Raw genomic sequence first — 24,736 nt, forward strand, 5'->3', positions numbered from 1 at the left:
GAAAACAATTGTTGAAGTTTCTCGTATATTAAGGAAAAAAACAATTTTTTAAAAGGAAAAATATTTAGTATTTAAAAAATATTAAAGCAGGGTTATAAATACTGCGGCATACCTTAAGTGTTACATTTAACAAATGTTAACACATAAAACTGAACCTAATAGAAATATTCTAGTCATAGGGTAATTACTAGATGTATGCATATTTTGAAAACCTTAATTCACAGTGTACTGTAGGCAGTGTTGGCAGGTAATGGGACAGAAATTTTTTTCAACCCTGTCAGGGCACTGGCTTGCAGAAAATGTTAACATTTTGAGTTTGAGGGTCGTTCTGAATGTGATCTGTCTCTGTCTCTCATGCCAGACCCAATGGAAGGGAGACTGGACATTCTGCAGGGCACAGAGATCAGAACGCGGCCCTGGGGCAGGCACTTGGAGAAGAGGGGCTTCTCCTCAGCTGTGCCTCCTTCACCCCTAACCCCCAGCAAGGAGCCTGAGCCGAGATGCTGGGGCAGTGTGGGGAGTAGTTAGTGAATTACTCATCAGGCAGGGGTACGGGACATCTATGCAGCTGGAGCAACGATTTTTAACTTTTGTGGGTTCGAGGAACCCTCTGAATATCCGATGAAACCCCGGACCTTCTCCCCAGAAGAATTCCATCACCTCGCTCATCCACGCACAACTTTCCCCAAAGAGCCCCCAGGAGTCCATAGACCCCAGGGTGAAACCCCTGGCCCGAGGGAGGCACTGGCACTTTCTAGAGTCTCTCTACCCTGAATTGCGTCTCAGGCCCCGCCTCGCACCTGGGAGCACTGCCCGGGGCGCAGGCCTGCCTGGGGTCTGTGCACGGGACCCCGGCCCTTGGCCGTGGCCGCGCTCATCTCCCTCCCTTCCCGGGACCCGAGTGGCGCAGCCGGAGCGGGGCGGCAACCAAGAGGCCGGCCCCACCTGCGGACACTAGAGGCGAGGGGGCAGCGGGAGCCCGGCCCCGCCCCGGACCGCGGGGCCAGCCTACTGCACCCAGCGCCGCGGGGCTCAGAGCAGAGCACCGCGCCGCCGCCGCCACAGGTCCGGCTCCCCCGCCGATCGCGGAGTCCGGATTCTCCGCTGCCACGGGTCGGGTTCCCAGTGCCGTTCCGGGGCCTCCGCCCAAGCCATGAAGATGCATTTCTGCATCCCAGTGTCCCAGCAGCGGCCCGACGCGCTGGGGGGCCGCTACGTGGTGCGCCGGGGGTCGGGGTCCGACTGGGCAGGGAGGAGGAGGCCGGTGACAAGGCGGGGGCGGGAGCTCACCTCGCTCGGCTAATCCGGACGTGATGACTCTGTTTGCAGCTGTACTCGGTGTACCTGGACGGGTTCCTGTTCTGCAAGGTGCGCTACAGCCAGCTGCATCGCTGGAACGAACAGGTGAGCGTATGCGAGGCGGGTACCAGCCCGCCCACCTGAGGCAGGTGAGGAAACGTGCGCCCAGGGGGCTCTGGGTGCTTGACTCTGGCAGGACACTGCACCTCTTGAGGGCTTCAGGCTCTTAATCCTGGTCGTAGTAACAATTAATTGTGAACTGCTTGGCATACAGCTCAATGAATACATGATATCGCTCCTAATCACCTATAGCTGTGAAATGAGGGAATAGGGCGCAGGCAATTATCCCAACCCGTTCCAGCCCGATGATCCCCACCAGCCCCACCTGGGCTCCATCTCAGTGCCAGCTGCTCCCCCAGGACAATATCCCAGTTCAAAATGAGCAAACCAAGTCTAGATCAAGGCGTAGTCTTAGGAATCTTGTACATGGGTACTTAATCTCCTTTCTCCCAGAGTTTAACTTCCCCCTCTTTAAAAAGGTGTGTCTTTATTTTTGTTTTCAAACGAGGGTATTCATAGGCTTCAAACACGGGCGGTCTGGAAACCCAGGAAACAGACGACTTATCAAGTCAGAAGGCCATTTCTCACTCTCGTTTCTCACAAGTCCTGATGGCATTTTCTTCCCGGAGGTAGACTGATTTATTAGCCTGCCCTAATGGGTTTTATTTTCCTAATAAGGAAGTGTTGCAAGTCTTTAAAGTGGGTTAGAGGAGTACGTGGGAGTTTGAAATGAACTCCACCCTTCCCCCACACTCATGCACAGTGTTTTTTTGTTTTTTTTTTTAAGATTTTGTGTACTGATTATAAAGAGCACATACCTAAAGTTGAAAGAAAGAAAGAGAGAGAGAGAGAAAAAGAAAGAAAGGAAGAAAGAGAGAGAGATGGAGGGAGGGAGGAAGGAAGAGAGGAAGGAAAAGAAGATGCTTGCCTAGGCAACAGCTGTTAACATTTTTGGGAGAGTCCTTTCAGACAATCCTGGTTTCTAGTGAGTAGATACATCACATTTCCTTTAAGACCATTTTCTGTTGATAGATAGCTCAGTTCCATTGTTCTATTAAAAACATCATTGCAGTGAGCCTCCTTGCTCATACATCATAGTGCATTGGAAATGTCCATTTTCAAGGGATGACTAAGTTTCTTTGGAGTCAACAAAAACAGGTGTAATGTGGTTGTTAGTTAATTTTTGTGCTTGTCTTTGAATCAGTAGCACCTAACACGGTGCCTGTGACCTGGTAGGTCCTCAGGAATGATCGTCAATGGCTCAATAAAAAGGGCACGGATTCAGACTTCTGAAGGATGACAAGCTACTTGTGACCGGAACATGTCTGGGGAGTTGGGAGGACTGCAGAGGAAGGCAGATGCGGATCTCAAAGGAAGAGAAAGTACAGGTCGTTTAGGCATTTGGAGGAGGAATTTGAGGGTCATATTCCGCCCTCATCTGTCTTCCTGTGTGTGAGGTGTGATCAGGGAAGTGACTGTCACAGGGGAAAAGCAGGAGACTGCCGGGAGGAGCAGGGAGGGCGTGGGATTGACTGACCACTCTCTGTTTGGACACTTCACCTCTTCTCTGATCTTCAATTTCCCTTTCAGAAATAATCAGGTAATTGGTTATGGATGTCAACTTCACAGGGCACTTATGAAGATTAGGGTCCAGTTTCTCACAGAGCGTGGCACATAGTTTACGTGCTCAGTAAACATTTACTGACTCAGATGCTTGGAGAATTCCTGAATCTGGTCCCTATTAACCAACAGACACAGGAAAATGCTTGTTTTCAGGAAAATTCGGACCTATCCAATCTTAGAAGGTCCAGAAGTGGAGATATAAAGCCGGTTCTTTTGACCTTCTATTTTGGAAACCATGAACAAGAAACCGTCTGTTATTCCTTCAGTGGACTTTTTTTTGGTTTTTCTTTATTTTTTTGGCTGTGTCAGGTCTTAGTTGCGGCACGTGGGATCTTCGTTGTGGTGTGCAGGCTTCTCTCTAGTTGTGGTGTGTGGGTTTTCTCTCTCTAGTTGTGGCACGCAGGCTCCAGAGCGCGTGGACTCTGTAGTCTGCAGCACGCAGTCTCTCTAGTTGAGGCACGCGAGCTCAGTAGTTGTGGCGTGCGGGCTTATTTGCCCTGCGGCATGTGGGATCTTAGTTCCCCAACCAGGGATCGAACGCTCGTCCCCCGCATTGGAAGGCAGATTCTTTACCACTGGACCACCAGGGGAGTCCCTGCAGTGGACTTTTACGTATGGAATTGCCACAGCCCAGTGCTCTCTGTGAAGTATACAAGAGATATTGATGAATACTTCATATCTGTCCCAGGTTTTTCAAAATTCTAAAGTGGGGATTTCTTTATCCAGTTTCTAACTACCTTACACGTGTCATTGCTTCCCTTTTCTGTAGGAACAACTTCATTTTAAAGAAACTATTTAGATCTTAGGAGGTGGCTATTGGTATTATTATTAATTTAAAACAATAACTAACATCAGTTACTCTGTGCTAAGGTTGGTGCCAAGAGCTTTCCATGTCATATTGTGTTTAAGTTTTACAACAGTCTTATGAGTTACGATTATAATTAGCCCCTTTCAACAGATGAGGAAACTGAGGTACAACTTGCCCAAGGTCATACTGCTAGTAAGTGTTGGAGCCAGGATTTAATCTCTAGAACCTGCTCTAACCCATTACATTTTGTGGTTCCTTATCAAAGTTGACAAAATAAGTTGCATCAGAAAAACAATTGCATCCTAAACTACCATCCTGTTAGGCATAACATAATAAAATTCCCCAATTTTATGTATTGTGTGATGAATTTTGGTAAATGTATACAATTACCTCCACCGTAATCAAGACAGAGAACATTTTCCACACGCATAATGTTCCCTTGTCCCCTTGCCCTTGGTGCCCTCCCTCCACCTCTAGCCCCAGACATCTGATTTCTGTCATTAGAGTTCCAGACTCAGGATTTTATTCCACCTGCCCAGGAAGTCCCTGTAAGGTTGGTATTGCAAGATGAAGAGTCCAAGTAAGGTTGCTAGATTTAGCACATAAAAATACAGGATCCCCAGTTAAATGTGAATTTCAGGTAAACAACGAACACTTTTTCAGTATAAGAATGTTCCATGCAGTATTTGGGGTACTCTTAACTGGTCATCCTCTATTTTATCTGGCAACCCTAAGTCTGAGGCTGAAGGGTTGGGTGACTTCTCCCAGCCACTTCTCAGCTAGTTTTTATTCTTCCTATTCCATGGAAGATGTGAAATGGCTCAGAATTCTTAATCTGATTTAATACTGAGCACTATAAAAAAGGGAAACAGTATAAAGGCCCCATCTGTGTTTGTGTGTGTGTGTGTGTTATGTGTATGTTTGGTGAGTATAAGTTCATTTCCAATTGATTTTTTTGGGAAGTTCTGCATCACAATAGAACAGAAATTTCATCTTAATAGAATTAACTGATTTACTCATTTACTTAAGAATATTTACTAAGTACCTATTAAAAAGCAAGCACTATGTTAAATTAAGTGAAGACTCTGACTTTAGCACGTGTGATTTTTGGATTTACAAATTGGATTTCTGTTTCGTATATTGGAGAGCTCTGCAATCAAGGAGGAGAACCTGGCCCAGGTGAAGTGGCCCCTGCTCCTCTCAGCCAAGCTGTGTGGAGGCTAATGCCTATAAGACTGACCTGAGGAGAGATGGGTGTGTTTCCCAGAGGTCAGCTGCGCTCTCTGAAGTCATCAATGGCAGCCCTGTCCCCACTGAGGTTCCCTTAAGGTCTGGCGGCTCCCCTCAGCTGCTGAGTGCTGCCCATCTCTCTGCTGTGTGAACTGCCTGACCTGACTGCTTTCTGTGCCTTTAGATGAATAAAACCAGTTTGATCTATGCCCTTGTCTGTACCACCTCCCTCAAGGGGACTTAAAGAAATCTGTAAAAGAAACCTTTAACTAGCTTATTTTGGCCATCCTGTGTAAGTGAGGCTAGACTCTGTGGAGAGGATGTTTGCTTCTTTGAAAACACCCTGCCAGTGCCAGACATGGCAATGCAGACAAGTCATGGGAGCTTGCAAAGGATCCTTCAGTGGGAGAGGAGGGCTACACACCGCCTCAGTCTTCCTCCCTGCTGAGTGCTGACTCAGCCTCGCTTCTTCCCTTCTTTCACCTAATCTCCCCTCTTTCCCCCACTCAGACCCTCTGTTCTCATCACGCAGCCCATTGCCTCTGCCTGGCTCACTTCCCCCTTCTGGGAAGACCCCTGCTTTCTGGCCCATGGGTTAGGGACCAGCCCTTTCTCAAGGTTCACCTTAAGCCTCACCTCCTCTGGGAAGTCCTCCTTGATTGCACAAGATGCCTTTCTCTGATTCCAGTGCCACTTTATGTTTAGACCTTGTCGCGTTCCTTTTGTGTGTGTGAAGATCTTGTTTCCCCTGTTTATTTAGTTGAAAAACCCAAGTACTTAAATGAAGGAATGAATGGAGGCTGTAGGCATAGTGTATCCAGCACAGAATCCTGCTTTAGAAGATGCCCAAGGGATTTGATGGAGGAGGAAGATGGGAGGAAAAGAGGGCAAGGAGAAGGACAAAAGAGTAAAAAGACTGTGTCCAAGTTCTGCGCTGTAGGATCTTGGTTTAAGTCACTTCAGCTGCCTGAGCTTCAGGTTACTCATATTGTCAAGTAACCTTGTTGTCAAGGTGGAAGGATGTGAGATTGCCCTGGTTGTCAAGATGGGAGGATGACAATGTTAATGGCAGCGATGATCATCTACCTCACAGGACTGTTTTGAGGAAGAAATGGAATAATATACAAGACTAGTGTTCTTTGGTACAGGATGTCACAGTCCAGATTGCTTTGAGCTTGTGGCCCTTTATCTGGAGAATCTGAGATTTTTATTACCAGGGGCCTTGGAGAGGTGGGATGAATGAGTCAACAGTTGAAAAAGAGACTGTAAAAAGGACAGCATTTGTGACTGTAATTCTACTTGGCCCAGGTCACCACTGTGGGATAGAAATAGGGGGCTGTGAGTGCATGGGATGGGGAAGGAGGTGACATTTTCAATTGGCCAGTAAAGTTCTCTTCATGTTAAGAGGCAGAATTGTACGATGGAGAAATTAGAACAGGAGATTGTGCTGGGATTTTAAAAATATGCTATCTGAACATGGTCTTTCAAAGCAAACAAACAAGCAAAAACACCTCATAATAAATGACCAGAAGAGGTGTGTTTTCCTTTTGATCTCTTGAAACAGTTTTTGAAGGAGTGATGGAGCTAAACTCTAATGCCAGATAATTCTTAGTATGTGAGTGCTTTTAATAGCTCAACTGTGTGCTATTTGAGAGCGGTGGAAAAGACTGTATTTTGATAGAGTTGAAGAACTTGTGGAGTCGGTGATTGACTTTTGGTGGACTTAACTGCTCAGTTTATTGTGTGTTTATCTTCCCACTTAGACCAGTGTTCAAGAAAGGAGGGGAAAGATTCCTTGAGAAGTCAGCTCAGGTTGTAAAACCTGCTGGGAGAGTTTTTGCTCTGGGTTGGGTATTAGGACCTTAATCCTTGTTGACTTTTTCCCCAGCCCTTGGCCTTAGGGCTCCCCGCTCCGGATGCTCCCCTGTAGATGGGTAACCCAGGCAGCCCTACTGGCTCAAGGCTGCTGTGATTCCAACGAATTTGGGAGCATCTGCTACATTTACAAATACATGCCAAGGAAGACAATTGCCTTTTAAAGGTCACTCACTCAGTTCATCAAGAAATAATTGCATGCAAAGAAGACAAATTCCTGCTTCTACTTCATGGAATTAGCAGAGATGGGGTGCATAAATTCCAGGTCGTTTGAGCAGCCCTGCCTGGGATGGTGCTGTAACTGGGGGGCCTTTGGACCCTCTCTGTCACAGCAGGAAAATTTCCTTGAATTTAAAAGAAACGTATCGTTGCTCTAATATTTTATACTACTAGATTTAGAGGAAAGATGGCAAACTAAATGGCGACTGGGGTCAGGCAGGTAATTTAAATGAGAGGCACGGATCAGGTGAGAGGCAGTGGTGGGTGGTGGGAACAGCCTGAGAGGATAGAAACTTGGTGATTCCAGAGCTTCCGATTCTTCAAGAGAAGCCGGAACATCAGTTTTTCTTTGTTTAATAAACATTATTTTTGTGGCCCAATCTTAGATTTATTTTAAAAAATGGCGAAGATAGTACAGAGAGTTCCCATCTACCCTGCACCCAGTTTCCCCTGTTGTTTTCCATGAGTATTATACTTTGGTTACAGTTAATGAAGTATTGATACCATGTTATTTATTCAGACTTCTTTAGTGTTTACCCAATGTCCTATTTCTGTTCCAAGATCCCACCCAGGTCCCACATTACATTTAATTGTCATGTGTCTTTAGGCTCCTCTTCACGGTGACAGTTTCTCAGACTTTCCTTGTTTTGAATGATTTTGACAGTTTTGAGGAGCACTGGTCAGGTAGTTTGTGGAATGTCCCATGACCAGACTGGGGTTATGGTTTTGAGAGGAAAACCACAGGGGCCAAGTTTACCTTGGTCACCGGGCTGAGGTAGTGTTTGTCAGGTTTCTCCATATAAAGTTACTTTTTTCCCTCCTTTTCCACAGTGTGCTCTTAGGAAGGAAGTCACCATGCACAGCCCACACTTAAAGAGTAAGGATTTATGTTCCATACTTGTAGGATAAGTAGCTACATACTTGTGGGATAAGTATCTACATATATTATTTGGAAATTTGTCTATTCTCTCCAATTTGTTTATTTATTCAATAATTTATTTATTTATTTATAGCTGTGTTGGGTCTTTGTTGCTGCGCGCGGGCTTTCTCTAGTTGCGGCGAGCAGGGGCTACTCTTCGTTGCGATACATAGGCTTCTCATTGCGGTGGCCTCTCTTTGTTGCGGAGCATGGGCTCTAGGCGCGGGGGCTTCAGGAGTTGTGGCTCACGGGCTCTGAAGTGCAGGCTCTGTAGCTGTGGCACACGGGCTTAGTTGCTCCGCGGCATGTGGGATCTTCCCAAGCCGGGCATCGAACCCACGTCCCCTGCATTGGCAGGTGGATTCTTAACCGCTGTGCCACCAGGGAAGCCCCTAAAATCGTAATTTTTTAATACACGGGTTTTTAAGTCTTCATGGGAGGGATGAGCCTGCGTTCAGTCTTAGCTTTGAAGGTAAGTTGATCAAGTGTGGGTCCCGAGAGGGGGAGGGCAAGTTCTTGCTAATTAACAATCATCATTTTGGTGAGTTAACATTTTTCTGGAGCAGTAGGAGGAGCAGTGAGGCAATGGATCAAGGGACTTAGGAAGAGGAGCCTTAGGGACCAGGCCACGTACGGCCACAGTGGACATTCTTAGTCCTTACACGTCCCTCACACTACCCAGAACAGTGAGCGGCTCAACCACATAACAGGGCAACAGGGACATCCTGAGGTGGGTATATAAAGAAGATGGACAGGACATTGGAAACAAATCACTGCATACGGCAGTGGAGCCAGTCTCAAATCTGGGGTGACACCAATGACCCAGTCCAGAGTGCCTGGCTTAGTGCTGCTGTCCCTGTGGAGAACTTCCCAAGCAGGAGGGTGTTTCCGGGAGATGTGTACTGGTAAAAAATGAAGCTGGAGACCCTGGTGGAGATGCAGATGTCAGGTGTGGGTAGTTCATGGTCAGGACACAGCAAATGGAGGCCCTGCTCGGAGGGGCAGGAGAGAAGCCAGTGGACGGGTGCAGTGTGTAGATGAACCACTCTCATCAAAGCCCTGGCAGTAGTGACCCCTTGTGGAAGTCCCTCAACCTCTCTGAGCTGGACACCCCTCCCTTCATAAATGGCAATAATAATAACTGAATCACAGCACTGGTTTGGTTGGGTAGATAAATGGAGTCAGTCACAGGAAAGTCATCAATATTGGTTCCCAGAGAAAAGATAATCCTGTCCATCAGCACGGGGCTGGGGTATGAGCAGGGCTCCTGGTGTGGGGATCGGCTGGCAGAAGTGTCAGGATGGACAAGGTGTTCTTTCAGTCCCCGAACCTGGGTGGGGGGCAGGGGAGGAGTGAAGTGACCAGACTCCCGATATCCTGAACCAGGCAACCTGGCATTGAAGCCCAGATGCCTGTCCATTTCTGGGAGATCACAAACAGAGGACACATCGTCTCTGTGCCTCAGTTTCCTCTCTAGAAAGGGTCCATTAGCTGCACAGGTTCTTCTTATTCTCTTACCACCTGAAACTCCTCCAACATCACTGCCGGCCATATGTGCGATATTCATAAGGCCCTTTCTCCAGTGTGAACTCTCTGATGTTTAATCAAGTAGCACCTCTGGGTGAAAGATTTACCACATTCCTTGCACTCAAAAGACTTTTCTCCAGTGTAGATTTTCCTATGGATGCAGAGGAGCTGTCTTTGCTTAAAGGCTGTCCCGCATTCAGTGCACTCATAAGGCGTTTCTCCAGTGTGAACTCTGTGATGATCATAGAGAGAGGATCGAGTAGTAAAAGACTGCCCACATTTACTGCACTCATAAGGCCTTTCTCCACTGTGAACTCTCTGATGATACTGGAGGCCACTCCTAGCAACAAAACATTTCCCACATTCACTGCACTCATAAGGCCTTTCTCCACTGTGAACTCTCTGATGATACCAGAGGCTACTCCTGGCAACAAAAGATTTCCCACATTCACTGCACTCATAAGGCTTTTCTCCAGTGTGAACTCTCTGATGTGCAAGGAAATTGGATTTGTGGGCAAAAGATTTTCCACACTGGGTGCATCAATAAGGTTTTTCTCCAGTATGAACTCTCTGATGTTCAATTAAGATGCACTTTTGGATGAAAGATTTAGCACATTCCTTGCATTCATAAGGCTTTTCTCCACTGTGGATTTTCCTATGTGCTCTGAGGTGCTTCCTTAGGCTAAAGGATTTCCCACAGTCACTGCAGTCATAGAGCCTTCCTCCACAGTTAACTCTCTGATGTCCAAGGAGACCAGATTTGCGGCTAAAATATTTTCCACGATGGCTGCATTCATAAGGCCTTTCTCCAGTGTGAACTGGCTCATGCTGAATAAAGTTACATGTTTGGATGCAGGCTTTCCCACGTTTGCTGCACTCACAAAACCCTTTACTAGTAAGGACTCTCTCATCCTGAACAAGTATTTCTGTGTGACTGGAGGCTTTCTTGCCTTCTCCCCAGCTGTGATGACCTGTTCCACTGTGAAAAACAGCTTCACACTCCTTACTGTTCGGTTTCTTCCTGGTATTAGTGGCCTGTGGCTGAAGTCCCACGTTGGCCACGAAGTCGTTCCCAATCTCCATGTAGGTAGGTAGATTCCCTATTGTGTGGATTGTGCAGCTCTTCCAAAATGAGGGTCTCCCCATGTCATATCATATGGGATTCTCTCTAATATGCGGCTTCTGGTGCTCTTGAAGGTTTGCAGTGAAATAGAATTGTTTCCCGCATGCCCCACATATGTATGCTTTCTGCCCCCTATTTGTTCCTTGCTCCTCAGCCAAGTGCAAAATGTCTCTCAAGACTGGGGTGCACATCTTACAGGGCTGGGTCTTCTCAGGAGACAAACCTGCCCTGGGGGTCCTCATCTGTGACACTCCTTCTGCAGATACGCTCTGTTCAGAAGGTGTCTCTTCATCCTCAACTCCAGGAAAAGAACCTGCAGGAATTCCCTGGCAGTCCAGTGGTGAGGACTCAGAGCTTTCACTGCTTTAGCCAGGCTGGTCAGGGAACCAGGACACTGCAAGCCTGAATCCTTAGCTGCAACTTTGGGGCTACTGGTGTTAGGGCAATAAGGTGTAGGGATGCACTCTGGCTAGCCATAGTAACCACAGCACATGACCAAGCAGTTGAAGAAGAAAGCAGTATCCGTGGTCCAGATGTGAGAATGACACAGCAGCCCCTAGGGAAAAGGAGAAAGGCAGAACCTAGCTCAGAGGATAGGGGTGGGTGTGAGGGCCTTACCCAGCATGCATACAAGTGCAAAGTTCTCCACCATGACATCAAGGTACAGGTGTATCTGAACCTCATCAAGAAGACACCATTCCTCGCAGGAGAAGTACACGGCCACATCCTCAAAGGTCACACTGCCCTGAGGTGGGTCGGTCAGCGCAGGCACCACCATCAGATCCTTTGCACGGAGCGGCGACAGTCCAGCAACTGGGTCAGACTCGGCATGGTTACTCCCCACCTATTCAATAATTTATATCTATGCAGACTCCTAGATATTTAATTTATACTTTAGGTTGTACTTCAGTAAGACTTTATTTTATTGTTCAAATTGTTCCAGCTTGTCCTATGGGAGCTCTTTCAGTTTGCTCCTGTGTTTCTTTGACATACCCCTATTGTTGACTTCTGTCTGTTTTGTCCACTTTCTTATTTTCTGGTGTACAAGATGCCCCAGGCTCACCTTGTATATTTCCTTCCTTGGTCCTAGAGTCAACCATTTCTCCCTGGAGCGCTTGTTGCTTTTTGGAGAATGATATTAGAAACCAAGATCTGGGCACCAGATGTGTTCCCTTCTACTGCAGTGTCATTGCTTCTAGGCCCTCTCAGCTGACACAGCAAGAAAATATATGTGTATATATGCATGTCTGTAAATACTTCTATGTGTAACCATCTGTATGTATATTAAGTTAAACATGAGTTCATACCAATATCTCTGACAATAATCCATTACCACATGGCTTACTCTAGCCTATTCCCTTTACTTACCTGAAAACTCTCATTCCAACAGTGAGAAACCTGACTCCCACCATCTGCCATCCATTTACTTAATTATTCCATTCTGTACACACATATAATGGTATTACTATTGTTAACCTGTACCTGTGTAGGAAACAACTTTATCAGCTAAAGCGCAGTACTTCTGTACAGCTTCTTTTGCCTTTACTGTTACAGACTCCACTCATTTGCCAAGTGACTTAGGTCAGCACCTTTTCTCTCACCCCCTTCATTGCAGTTGTTTCATATATTTGTAATATAGTTAAATTGTTTACTCACATTCTGCATTCCATCCTGGGTTTTTCCCCACTTCCTAAATGATTTTTTAAATATATTTGGACACATTAAGGTTGTATTGTAAAGTTCAGTAGATTTGAAATATGCAGAGCCTCATGTATCCACAATGACAGTATCATACAGACTAGTTTCACTGCCCTAAACAATTCCATGTGCTTCACCAATTCAGTACCCCCATCCCAAGCTCCTGGTGATCATTGATGTTCTCACTCTCTCTATAATTTTGCTTTTTTCCAGAATATCATATAATTGAAGTCATATAGTATGTAGCTTTTTCAGGCTGGCTTTTTATTTATCAATATGTATTTAAGATTCCTCCATGTCTTTTTATGGCTTGACAACTCATTTCTTTTTATTGCTGGGTAATATTCCATTGTAGGGATACACCAAAGTTTGTTTATCCATTCACATACTGAAGGACATCTTGGTTGCTTTCAGCTTTTGGTGGTTATGAATAAAGCACCATTTGTATGCCGGTTTTTATGGACATAGTTTTCAAATCTGTTGGGTAAATAGCTAGGAGTGTGATTGCCGCACTATGTGGTAAAACTATGTTTACTTTGTAAGAAATTGCCAAACTATCTTCCAAAGTGTCTGGACCATTTTGTATTCTCTCCAGGACATAACTTAAAGAATTTTGTAATTGCAAAAATAAATGTTGGCATCAAATGAAAATTCTTTAGTAGTCAAACAAACAACCTAGCAGACCAAACAAGACAAATCAGGGAGCTGTATCTTCCCTACAGGTAGGCAGTTAATAACATTTCTAGGTGTTAGATCAACACTGTCCAATAGAACTTTATGTGCTGGTGGAAATGCTCTGTATCCTTTGTGTCCAATTCAGTAGCAACTTGCCACGTTTCCAGCGGCTACTGAGTATTTAAAATGTGGCTTGTATGACTGAGGAACTGAATTTTAAATTTTATTTTATTTTAATCTAAGTAGTCACAGGCAATTAATGGACATCTTATCGGATGGTACAGTTCTGGGCCACTCAAAGGATTTTGGCTTGTACTTGAGTGAAATGGTATGCCATGAAGGATTTTGCACAGGGAAGAGGAATGATCTGACTTACATTTTTAAGTTATAACCTCAGATTCTGTATTAGGAATAGACAGAAGGGGAGCAAGGGTAGAGGCAGAGAGATCAGTTGGAAGGCTACTACAATAAACTGGAAGAGATGACAGTGGTTTGGGCCAGGGTGATGGCAGTGGGGGTGGAGAGATGTGGTCAGATTCTGGATGTATTTTGAAGTTAAAGCCTATGCAAGGTAAATATTTGCCAAACACACACTGTATTTTTGACAAAGGTCATGGAATGAAAGTTCTTATTTGTTTGCAGTCTCATTTCTATTAGATCTGCTTTCATTTTCTTTAAGCCACTGAGCCTTCCTGCTCCAGAGGTACCATGTTAAAATCTCAGTGGGTTTCTTACTGGTTTCCTTTCTCCTATTTTAAAGAGAATGATGAGGTATCTTATCTTCAAGCTATCACTGTAAGTGTAAGGCTAGAATGAAGGAAGATGCACTTTTGGTTATCTTAATTTAAAAATTATTTTTGACGCATCCACTATGAGCTTGCATAAAAATAATTTCCGCCATGGTCTTGGGTCATATGTGGGTGGGGAGGAGGAAGGAGCCTGGCTGGGTTTCTATCGGGATCATATGTCAGCATTATAGGAATTCTAGAACCCAGCGCTGTCCTCTAGAAATATAACGTGAGCCACGTATGTAATATAAAATTTTCTGTTAAAATTTTAACATGTTAAAAAGCATAAAAAGAAACAGGTGGAATTAATTTTAAGAATATATTTTATTTAATCCAACAGATCCAAAATATGATTTCAACAGGTAATCAATATAAAAAATTATTAACGAGATGTTTTGCATTCTCTTCTCTCTGTACTAAGTCTTCACAGTCTGGAGTGTATTTTACACTTACAGCACATCTCAGTTCGGACTAGCTGCATTGTCAGTGGCTACCAAATTAGATAGCACAGCTGTAAACAGCTGCTGTTATGTTCAGATTGGGTGGGGGGCATGGTGGGGGAATTAAATTCCTAACTCTCATCATTGACGTCACAGATACTATTGGGGAATTAACTAAATATTAATATTGTATGATGTAATATTAAGATTGTATTGTATGAATATTGTATGATGTGACTGGTGGGTAGTTTTGTAAAAACAAATGAAAAATTAAAATGTACACCATATCTACCAAACTCAGACTGGAGTTGTCAGTCCATGACATTTCTACTAGTGTTCTAGAAACCTTTACAGAAATAAATTGCTCTTTAAGAAATTCGAGGTATCTCCTTTTGGCCACCAGGAAGGGTTCATTTTGAGTAAAGTGCTGGAGAGAGACTTGCTCTAAAGGAGGCTTTGGTATCTCACCAGCCCTGAATTTCAGGCGCTTTGCCTTAACTGTGTGTTTTCTGGATCTTTCAGCTGAGGCGGGTGTTTGGAAATTGCCTGCCACCCTTTCCACCAAAGTACTATCTCGCAATGACCGCATCTATGGCTGATGAGAGAAGGGACCAGTTGGAACAGTATTTGCAAAATGGTATGTATTTGGAATTCTTAAAACAGATTTATCGAGATGTGAATGTTATCCATTTTATATGTTTACTCGGTGGTTTTTAGTATATTTACAGGATTGTGCAACCATCACCATAATCTAATCTGAGAACATTTTTACCACCCAAAAAGAAATTTTATACCTATTATCAGTCAATCCCTGTTTCTCTCCTCCACCAGCCCCTGTCTTTATACACTAATTTATGCCTTTATACATTTGCCTGCTCTGTATATTTCATGTAAATGGAGTCATAAAGTATGTGGTCTTTGTATTTGGTTTAAAAATGCTTTGTTTAGATTCACTACCCCGCAGCCCCTGCCCCCGGGGGCTCTGTGTTGGCTTTGATTGTAGAAGTCAAAGAAATATCTCTGGATTAAGACTGAACAAACAAATAAAATGAACTGCTTACATGAAAGCTCTCAGGAGATAGCGGAGATGTTTACTGGCAGTGCCAGAGTTGGTTATTCCATCTCTGTCTTCCCCAGGAGCCATGCTAAGGCACCAGGGATACGCGGAGGTCTGCTCTGGCCCTGTGAGGCTGGCGATACAGAGGTCCTGGCCCACTGCTGGGTTCCTGAAAAGTGTTGTGCATGACAGGACTGAGCTCTCACAAAGAAAAGGGGGTGGGGAGAAATAGAAACATTGGCATTCAAATATTTAAAGGTTTAAAAAGCGGGAAATGGTATAGACATAAAATGTTTTAAAAATATAACCCGTCCAAAGAGTATAAAATGAAAGGTACATTCCCTTCCACCTCAGATCCCCAAGCCTCTAGAAAAAAACACTATTACAAGTGGCTTGTGTATTTCTCAGAAACCATCATGTGTATTCTAGTGTGTGGGTACATCCCTGTTGGCTAAACACAAATTGAAACTTACCTTATACATATTTCTGTATCTGAGTATTTGAAATTTTTTATTCTGAAAGAATTTCTGATTTACAGAAAAGTTGCAAAATTGATGCAAAATTTTCTGTATTCTCTTTACCCAGATTTCCCTGTCATTTTCTCTCACTTGCCCATGTCTCTGTTTGTATTATGAATGTGTGCACACATATATATTATATATAATTTTTTGAGATGCTTGTTTTGCATATACAAGCCAGTTTACCCTTAAATACATCTATGTGTATTTCCTAAGATCGAGGACAACTCTTCAGTAACTACTGTATAGTTATCAAAATCAGGCAATTAGCATTGATATAATAATGCTATCTAATATAGAGACCTTATTCAAACTTCACCAACTACCCCACTAATGTCCTTCATAACAAAAGAAAAAAAGCTTTTTCTTCTATATGCTATTTTATTCCTTTTAAAATATTACTCTTACAGGTCATTCTAGGTGAGAGATTATAGATTTACCTCATTATTTCTCAGGGCTGCACATATCTTTTTTAAACATAGTAAATAGAAATTCTAGAAGTCATCTATTTTCCATTCATCTTTTGTAGTGGAGACTATACCTCTTTTAGACCTGTTAAATAAACGCTTTCAAGCTCAAAATGTAATATCTTTTGAATTTTCATTCCTTCTTGGTTTGTGTTCTCATATCTTCATGAAATACTCCTTTTAACAGCTGGCCTTTTCACAAATGATCACACTGCTTAAAGGGTCACTTCTCCAGGTGACTTCAGACCTAGGTTCTTCAGACCTAGAGTCAAGTCCCAGGTTTGCACCTCACTGGCTGTGTGACCTGGTGCAAGACACTTACCTTCTCTGAGCTTCAGTGTCTTTATCTGTAAAATGGAGATACTATTTACTTCAGGTAATCTTCTTTTGTTGTGCAGATTAAGTGAGCTAAAATATACCAAGTGCTTTGCGTAGTACCTGGTACTTAACAGTTGTACAGTAAATACTAGCTGGATGAACACTTTTTCAATAGCTTTCCCCATCCCCAAGGATCCACGCTAATGATTAGTTTGCATACATGGCACGCATATTCCAGAAAATAAGACAAGAGCTTCTTCCCCCTTTAGAAAAGAGGGAGTACCTTTTATAAAAAACAGTTTCTCCTGTTACAGAGACACTCTCTCTCTTACTTACTTTATTTTGAAAAACATGGCATCGTTTGGGAAGCACTACCTCAAATGACCTCAGTCAGTGCTAGTTTTGAATGCTGGTAGAAGTTATTTGACAAAATCAGTAAAACAGCACCAAAAAGAAAGACATTTAATACAGATTTAGAAATTGGATAAGTTTAGCTCAAGTGCAGGGTCCAGGAGAGGACTTGTGGGGAGGAAGATAAGAAGTGAGGACGCCGCTGAGAAGCACTTCACGTGTGAGTGTGAGGTCCTCAGGGGAGAGCCTTGGCCCATCTGCTCGGGCCACAGCGCTGGGTATTGGTATCTGGAGCTTTAAAACTAAGGGGCAGATTGCTCTTATAAGTATAGAAGAATGAAATTTTAAATATCTGACAGCCTTATAATTGCTTTTTTTTTGGTAACCTCTTGAGAGCTCCCATCGTGAAAAGAGGTCCTCTTAATCAGTGCTTCTTGGTTGATTTAAAATTTTCAAATTACCAAGCATCCTGCTAAAGTGGGAGTCTAGGTCCAAGTTTTTAGATCTTATTGCTACCTCGTATTAACCCCATCATCCTTCTAGTAGGGGCGGCTAGATAGATATTGGGCCAGGGGTGTGCATGAATAAAGTAGGATTCCTGGAAACAGCCGGATTGGTGTGGTGGGTTCATGCTGCCTGCGAGGCTGCCTGGAGGAGGCGGGCTTTGTTCTTGAATTTGAGAAGTCACAGGCTCCATCGCCTTCAAGGAGGCAGCGGTGCACTGGCAAGGCCTGGAGGGCTTCCTGGAGGACAGAGCAGTTTAACAGAGCAGTCAACCCAGCCCAGTGGTAACCTGGCTCGCTGTCCCTGTTTTTCAGTAACCATGGACCCAAACATGTTGAGAAGTGATGTCTTCGTTGATTTTTTGAAACTGGTGCAGCTGGTAAGCTTGCTTTTCTTGACTAAGGTCATTATTTCGCTGCAGAATATGTCTCCGTGTGTGCTTTTCTAGTCATCAGCCCAACAGAGCCTGGATTCAGATAAAATACATTCGTTTGGAGTAACAGGAAAATGGTTCCTATTTTGTTACTTTGGAAGTTGAGATTCTAGATGGAAAATTAAGTGTGTCACTTGACCTTTTGCCCATTTTATTTAAGCAGATACCTTTTTTCCTGTAGCTTAAGCATTGTGCATCTCAAAACTGGCCATGGAGGAGAGAACCTTTTACCATTAAGGGCCCCCATGACAATTGTGGGACCCTACTTTTGTAGCTGGGACTTCCAAGTGTGCCACAGTGAAGACCTCAGGACAGCAGTAATAGCCATGCCAGCTATCACTTGTATATTCTCTGCTCCTCACTTTATCGTAAACGGATCATGGAGAAAATTCAGTCTCAACAGAATGACAGACAGCAACTCCCTTTCCTTTGTTGGTCTAAAGAACAACTGACCTCTTGTCCCCTAGAGGCTGGAACTTGGCCAAGTACATTTGTTTAGCACAGCACCCATTCAGGTGGTACACATAGGAACATTTTTATGCCTGCATGTACATTCTTTTTTTTTAATATGTAGATTTAATTAATTAATTAATTTTTGGCTGCGTTGGGTCTTCGTTGCTGCGCGCGGGCTTTCTCTAGTTGCGGCGAGCGGGGGCTACTCTTCGCTGTGGTGCACAGGCTTCCCATTGCGGTGGCTTCTCTTGTTGCGGAGCACGGGCTCTAGGCGTGCGGGCTCAGTAGTTGTGGCACGCGGGCTTCAGTAGCTGTGGCTCGCTGGCTCTAGAGCGCAGGCTCAGTAGTTGTGGTGCACGGGCTTAGTTGCTCTGCAGCACGTGGGATCTTCCCGAACCAGGGCTCGAACCCACGTCCCTTGCATTGGCAGGCGGATTCTTAACCACTGCGCCACCAGGGAAGCCCTGCGTGTACATTCTTGACTGAATGGAAGAGCTTCAAAGGGATTGAAATTGCACAATGACGTGATATTACTGAACTGGCTCCTTAGGTCAGGGAGGAATGATACCTTGATCAGACGTGTAAAAACTGGGAGCAAATTTGCATTTACTCAGTTGTTCAAGTGTGTTGACAAACTTACTGGTCCAGCCAACTGAGAAATGCCCCTAGAGTCTCCCCTCCCATTGTATAATTGCTCGTACTTTCACATACACTTAATGGTATGTGTGTATATATATATATGTATATGTATATACTTTTCTTTTCTTTGGTAGGTTGTTTTTGAGGCGGTGCTGGTGGTAACATTCCAACAGCACAAAAGGATCTATAATGAAAGTAACCTCGCTCCCACCACGGGTCTCCAGGGCCCCCCCCCAGAGACAACTGTTGTTCACAGTTTAATGTATGTCCCTTCTACCCATTTCCATGCACATGCAAACATTCATATGTATGCATATCCTTTTTTGCTTTACAGATAAGCACACACTCTACCCACATTCTGAACCTTGTTTTTCAAAATTTACATCTTGCAAATCATTCTATACGAATGCATGGAGGTACAGTCAGCCGTGGTTCTGTCATCTTTGTGTGCATTATGGTTTTTGCTTTCAGTGCTTCCTAAAAATCATTCAGAGGGTGGCAGTGTTTTGGAGCTTTGTTTTGAGTGTCTTTTTTTCCTGATAATTTAAAGGATTTTTTTTTAATGTGTTTTTCTTTCCTCCTTTCTTTCTTTCTTTCTTTTTAATTGGGATATAGTTGTTTTACAGTGTTGTGTTAGTTTCTACTGTACAGCGAATTGAAGTAGAGTTCCCTGTGCTATAGAGCAGTTTCTCATTAGTTATCTATTTTATACATATTAGTGTATATATGTCAATCCCAATCTCCCAATCCATCTCACCCCACATTTCCCCACTTGGTGTCCATACATTTGTTCTCTACATCTGTTTTATTTGATTTTAGTGCTCTCAGTATTTTTTTATCTGTATAACTGCACAGAAACCTTTTGCTCCCGCTGCATTTTGCAGCATCTCTTCCTGCTTCTTCTGATGAGATTTTCACTTTTGCAATGGCTTTATTTTTCGCTTCTGTTGCTTCCGTGAACTTGTCCAGCTTCCTTTCCCGTTTATTCGCTTACCTCTTTTTGGAGACCTTGATCTGTTCTTTGAGGTCTGAGTTCAGAGAAGCCTTATTTTGATTAACACAGCCATTGTTTTCATCTCCTTGGTGGCATCACTTTTGGGGGGGATATATTTTTCACCCTTAGTTGGTCATGTTTCTTCCCTCCTTTCTTGCGGGATTTTTGCCTCTCGTTCTCCCAGGTGATCCATCAACTTTGAAAGGGGTGCATTCAGTAAGCCAGCTGGCCCACGGTGTTGGAAGTTGCTGGAGCTGAGCTGGTAGAACCTGTCTGCCGTACTTCTGGATCTTGCCTCTCCGTCTCTGAGGACTTTCTCACTAACACTTTGCCCCAGGCCAGAGCGGCATGTCTGCAGTGACACCCAAACCACAGTTTCTCTTATCAAGATCACATCTTCAACCATCCTGCTGACTAATAAGCCTCAGAACTGGCTTAGTGGTTAGGAGTGCAGGCTCAAAATGAGATGGCCAAGGTTTAAATTTTGGCTGCCCTACTTTGGATTTGTGTTTACTTAGTCTCTTTGTATCTCAGTCTCCCCATCTCGAAAATGGGGAGAATGGCTCCTCTCTTAGTGCTGTTGGGAGGATTAAGCGAGCCAGTGCTCTTAAGGCACTGAAATGTAATCTGGCCAATGTTATAACACTTATGTGGTCCTCCTGCTATTACCAACGCCAGTCCTTTTTCCTCTTCCCAGCCTGCTGAGAGATTGCTTCCGGCAAAGACGGCGGGCCAGCACAATTCTCCCCAGACACTAGGTGGTGTCAAATGGGCCCAGAGTTGTGCTCCCAGACGTGCCTAGTGCTTCCTGATGAACTGCTTTAACACAGCTTCTATGTGGCTTGAGTCCTGCCCCTTGCATCTTTGTACCTCTGCTTCCCTCCTCCCTGACCAGACCCAATTTTCACCAGAGACAGCCCCTCTGTAAACCCAGTTGTCCAGGCTTGGGACCATTTTCAACTTCTTCAAAGATGGTGAGGTGTGGGTCTGCCAGACCATTAAAGTAGCCCAAGGAGCAGGGATTGGGAAGTTTCCCCACCTCAATATTATACAGACCCCACCTAAATATTTTCACTGCCTTTGTTAAGTGCCTGTCCTGCAGTTTCCCTGTGGTTATTGCCAAATAATCACACGCTCACGGGCGTGGCTCTCCAGGGCTCAGCAAGTACAAGCACATCTTCCTGTCTCTGGGCAAGGACACACTGTGTGAGAAACGTGAATACATGTGACCGCGTAGGAGCCTTCCGAGGAGCCTCTATCAAGGATGGCCAAAGGCCAGCTGCAGTCATCAGAGGGGGTTGCCTCTATAGGGCACTCAGTCTGGGCCAGACCCAGTGCTTTCTGTGTGGTATCTCATTTATCGCACACAACTTGTTGAGGACGGTGCTGTTAGTGTCTCTTTTTCAGGTTAAGTAATTTGTCCAAGGACCCACATCTTCATAAGTGGAAGCCCAGCGAGCCTGGATCCACTGACGTCATGAGATATTTCTAGAGTGGTGGCAGCCCCCCAGCCCCGCCCCCGACTTACCATGCTCTGTGCTTTTGCCCTGCAATTGCCTCTGAGATGAAGGGACTTTTGAAAAGGCAAAACCAAAGTCTTTAGACTAAAGACTTTTTATGTTCCTGGTTCTTAATCTAAAGTGTGGACAGGATGTTTGAGAAAAAGGAGACTAAGAAGGTATTTGGAATGGCTTTTGTATACTTGGGAAGTTAGGGGCAATTTATGTATCTGGAAAGTGTTGCCCACCATAGCTCTGGGGGCTCTAGGAGATGACTGTTTCCCCATTTCCTCTTAAGAATGTTTTCCGTGTCCCTTGGAGTGAAATGATTAGGACCGATTATTAAGTATGAGAGAAATTTAGAGGTTGGCGAGTCCAAATATGGATTTTCTTGGATAATAAAGCTCAGGATAAGCACTGTGCCTACCAGACATCCTTCTGCCTCAGAGCAGAATATCAATAAAGCACACTGATGGAGAGTCTTTGAAAAATTAAACAATTCCTCAGGGTGTTGCATTCGATTTGAAAAGAATTAGCACGTTTCAAAATGTGTTAAGGCAGCCCATGGTATTGGAGGATTTCGAGGTTTCTTAAAAATAAATGCATTCCGTTTACTACTGTGAATTGTGTGTTTTAATTCCTGATCTGCCCTAGATCAAGATGAGTTAAGTTTTGTTTTCCTACAATCCGAACCCACCACTTTGGTTTTTTTCCTCTAATTGCGTTTTTGTATGGCTTTTACATTTTATAAATTATATATGTACAAGTAAAATTCAGATATCACAAATAGAGCCACATTCCTCCTTGATCACCACTCCAAATGTTTTATCTGTTGTTCACTTGCTTTTTTCTCATAGTACAAAGGTTTTTCAATGGTTTTTTTTCTCCTGTTTACCATGTTCTAAAAATGTTTATTTTTTTAATCAAAGCAAGATGTGCTGATAGTTTTAAAAGTAAAATAATGCTAGAAAGGATTATACTATAACAATCTCCTGCTTTCCAGAGGCAATGGCTTTCCAATCTTTTAGCTTTTTCTTTAGATGTTTAATTATCTAGAGGTTAACGCGCAGGCTCCACCGCCATGGCTCATGGGCCCAGCCGCTCCGCGGCATGTGGGATCTTCCCGGACCGGGGCACGAACCCGTTTTGTCCCCTGCATCGGCAGGCGGACTCTCAACCACTGCGCCACCAGGGAAGCCCCCCTTTTGCCTTTTTAAATAAAATCGTCAAGTGTCTGATTTCAGGGCCATCTATAATCTGACCCACCCTACCAATGCAATCTGCTTCCTCATTTTTCTCCTGCAGAAGAATTTAATATGGATATGCGTTTCTATTATTTTAACTGTTTATATAAATTAGGTATCTATTGGTCTGCAATATAATTTGAGTTGGGAGTTGCACTGAAGTAACAAATTAATGGTAGCTTTTCCTTAAATCATATCCAAAGGCAATGACATCTTTCCGTTCATTTCAAGAGTGTTTTTCCTCGGAGGTAAGAAGTGTTTGTGAGGCCAGATACCTTTAAGACCCTAAGACCTAGGCAAAGGTATACCTAGAAAGGGACTATTTGCAACAGTTGCTCTGGGGAAACCCCTGACCCTTGACTACTCTGCTAGATATGGGGTCTTGGGAGCTCTACTGTTAGCAGTTATCATAACTGCAGGGGAAGTGGGGAAATCTGTCAGAATTCCCCCAGGAAGGTAGAAGTGAAGAAAGTACGGCTGAGGTTGTATAGGGAGAGCTTAGGGCCTGTGCTGTGGTGGCGGGAAACCAGTGCCCCTGACATGGTCTGGGAGGGCTTGGAGTGATTTTCACAGGATCCCAGGAGGTGGGTTGTCCCAGCACTGGATGCTTGAAGGGAAAACCTGGCAGGTGGTTGGTTTAGCATCTGCTGATTTGGAGGCTAGTACTGACAGGGAGAAGCCACAGGACTGTTTGAAAAGTGACCAACACAGTGATCAATAAGTGACAGATTGACTCAGGCAGACAGACACTTACTGTACATGGAGGGGGCAGCATAACACGGTCTCTTATGCTGGTACTATGGTAGTAACATGGCAGCCATATAACTTATCCAAACTCAGACACTTTTGAGAGTGGAGGCGGCACTCTGAGTGTTATGATACGTTAGTCTGCTCCGGCTGCCATAACTGGGAATCTTAAAGAACAGAAATTCCTAAAACTGTGAGAAATAAATTTCTTCTTTGTGCGTGTGTGCAGAGACAGCAAGCTCTGTGGTGTCTCTTCCTACAAGGAAACTAACCCCATCATGAGGGACACTTAACCCTAATCACTTCCCAAAGGCCCCATCTGCAAACACCATCACATTGGAGGTTAGGGCACGAACCTGAATGGGGGAGGAGGGACACAAACATTCACTCCAAGGCAATGCTGGACCAGCCAGGAGATGAGTCCAACCTAGTTGAACCCAGGCTGTAGAGTCACGAGGAGCTGGCCTTGAATCCTGCCTCTGCCACCAGCTAGCAGTGTGTCCTGGAGGAGTAATTTAACCTTTGTAGACTTGTACTTCATCTGAAAAGGGGGGCTTAATAAGTGTATATCCCTCATGGAGTTGTTATGAGAATTACATGCGCTACTCTCAATATATGTGAAGCAGTTAGCACAGAGCCCAATTATCAGCATCGTGATCTAGCAATATATTTGTATGTAATAAATACATAGATAGTATATTTACTCATAAATGAGATGCTATCTCTGCAAGTTGCCTGTATATGTGGATATAACACATTCACAAACTGCTGTTTTTGTGGACGAACCCTTTGAATTTGGGAAGCAGCAGCGTGTCTCTTCTAAAGTACTTAGGTTCAGAATCATAGACATTTAGTGATTGTAAGTGTGTGGGTTCAGGGCAGGTGTGGTTAAGATGTAAAGTCAAAGCTTGCCCTTGGATAACAAAATTAGGAAAAAATAAGCCTGTTACTAACATGATGGACCTTTTGAGGTACCTGGGCAGTGCGATTGGGTTGCTGAATGGCAGGGGGTGGTCAGGAGGGCTAAGGAGGGCGAGGTGCTGCCTGTTGAGGGGAAAGGGGTCTCACCTGGTCAGCTGACCTGAGTCCCAACCCCGTGATCCCCCAATAATCTTCTGATCAGTCATCAGGATCTTCCCTCCCCCAAACCGATACCAGGAAGGAGGTGACCTGGATGTAAATTTTCTGGTCACTAAAAACAGAAACTGCCTTTCCCCCCATACCCCCC

At 44.3% G+C, this 24,736-nt stretch overlaps 1 protein-coding gene across 6 annotated transcripts in view; it reads left to right on the top strand.

Moving 5' to 3' along the window:
- Positions 1-1,058: 1,058 nt before the first annotated feature.
- The window catches only part of SNX31 (sorting nexin 31), a 63,590-nt gene continuing 39,912 nt past the window's right edge, over positions 1,059-24,736 (top strand). For all 6 annotated transcript variants that reach the window (XM_024756526.1, XM_024756527.1, XM_024756529.1 and 3 more), the window contains exons 1-4: positions 1,059-1,219; positions 1,330-1,404; positions 14,807-14,921; positions 17,814-17,878. In XM_024756526.1, coding sequence (XP_024612294.1) covers positions 1,154-1,219; positions 1,330-1,404; positions 14,807-14,921; positions 17,814-17,878 — 321 coding nt within the window. In that variant the 5' untranslated portion in view covers positions 1,059-1,153. The remainder of the gene's footprint in view (positions 1,220-1,329; positions 1,405-14,806; positions 14,922-17,813; positions 17,879-24,736) is intronic.

The sequence above is a fragment of the Neophocaena asiaeorientalis genome, unplaced genomic scaffold (assembly GCF_003031525.2).
Source record: "Neophocaena asiaeorientalis asiaeorientalis breed wild unplaced genomic scaffold, Neophocaena_asiaeorientalis_V1.1 scaffold29, whole genome shotgun sequence".
Classification (NCBI taxonomy): Eukaryota; Metazoa; Chordata; class Mammalia; order Artiodactyla; family Phocoenidae; genus Neophocaena; species Neophocaena asiaeorientalis.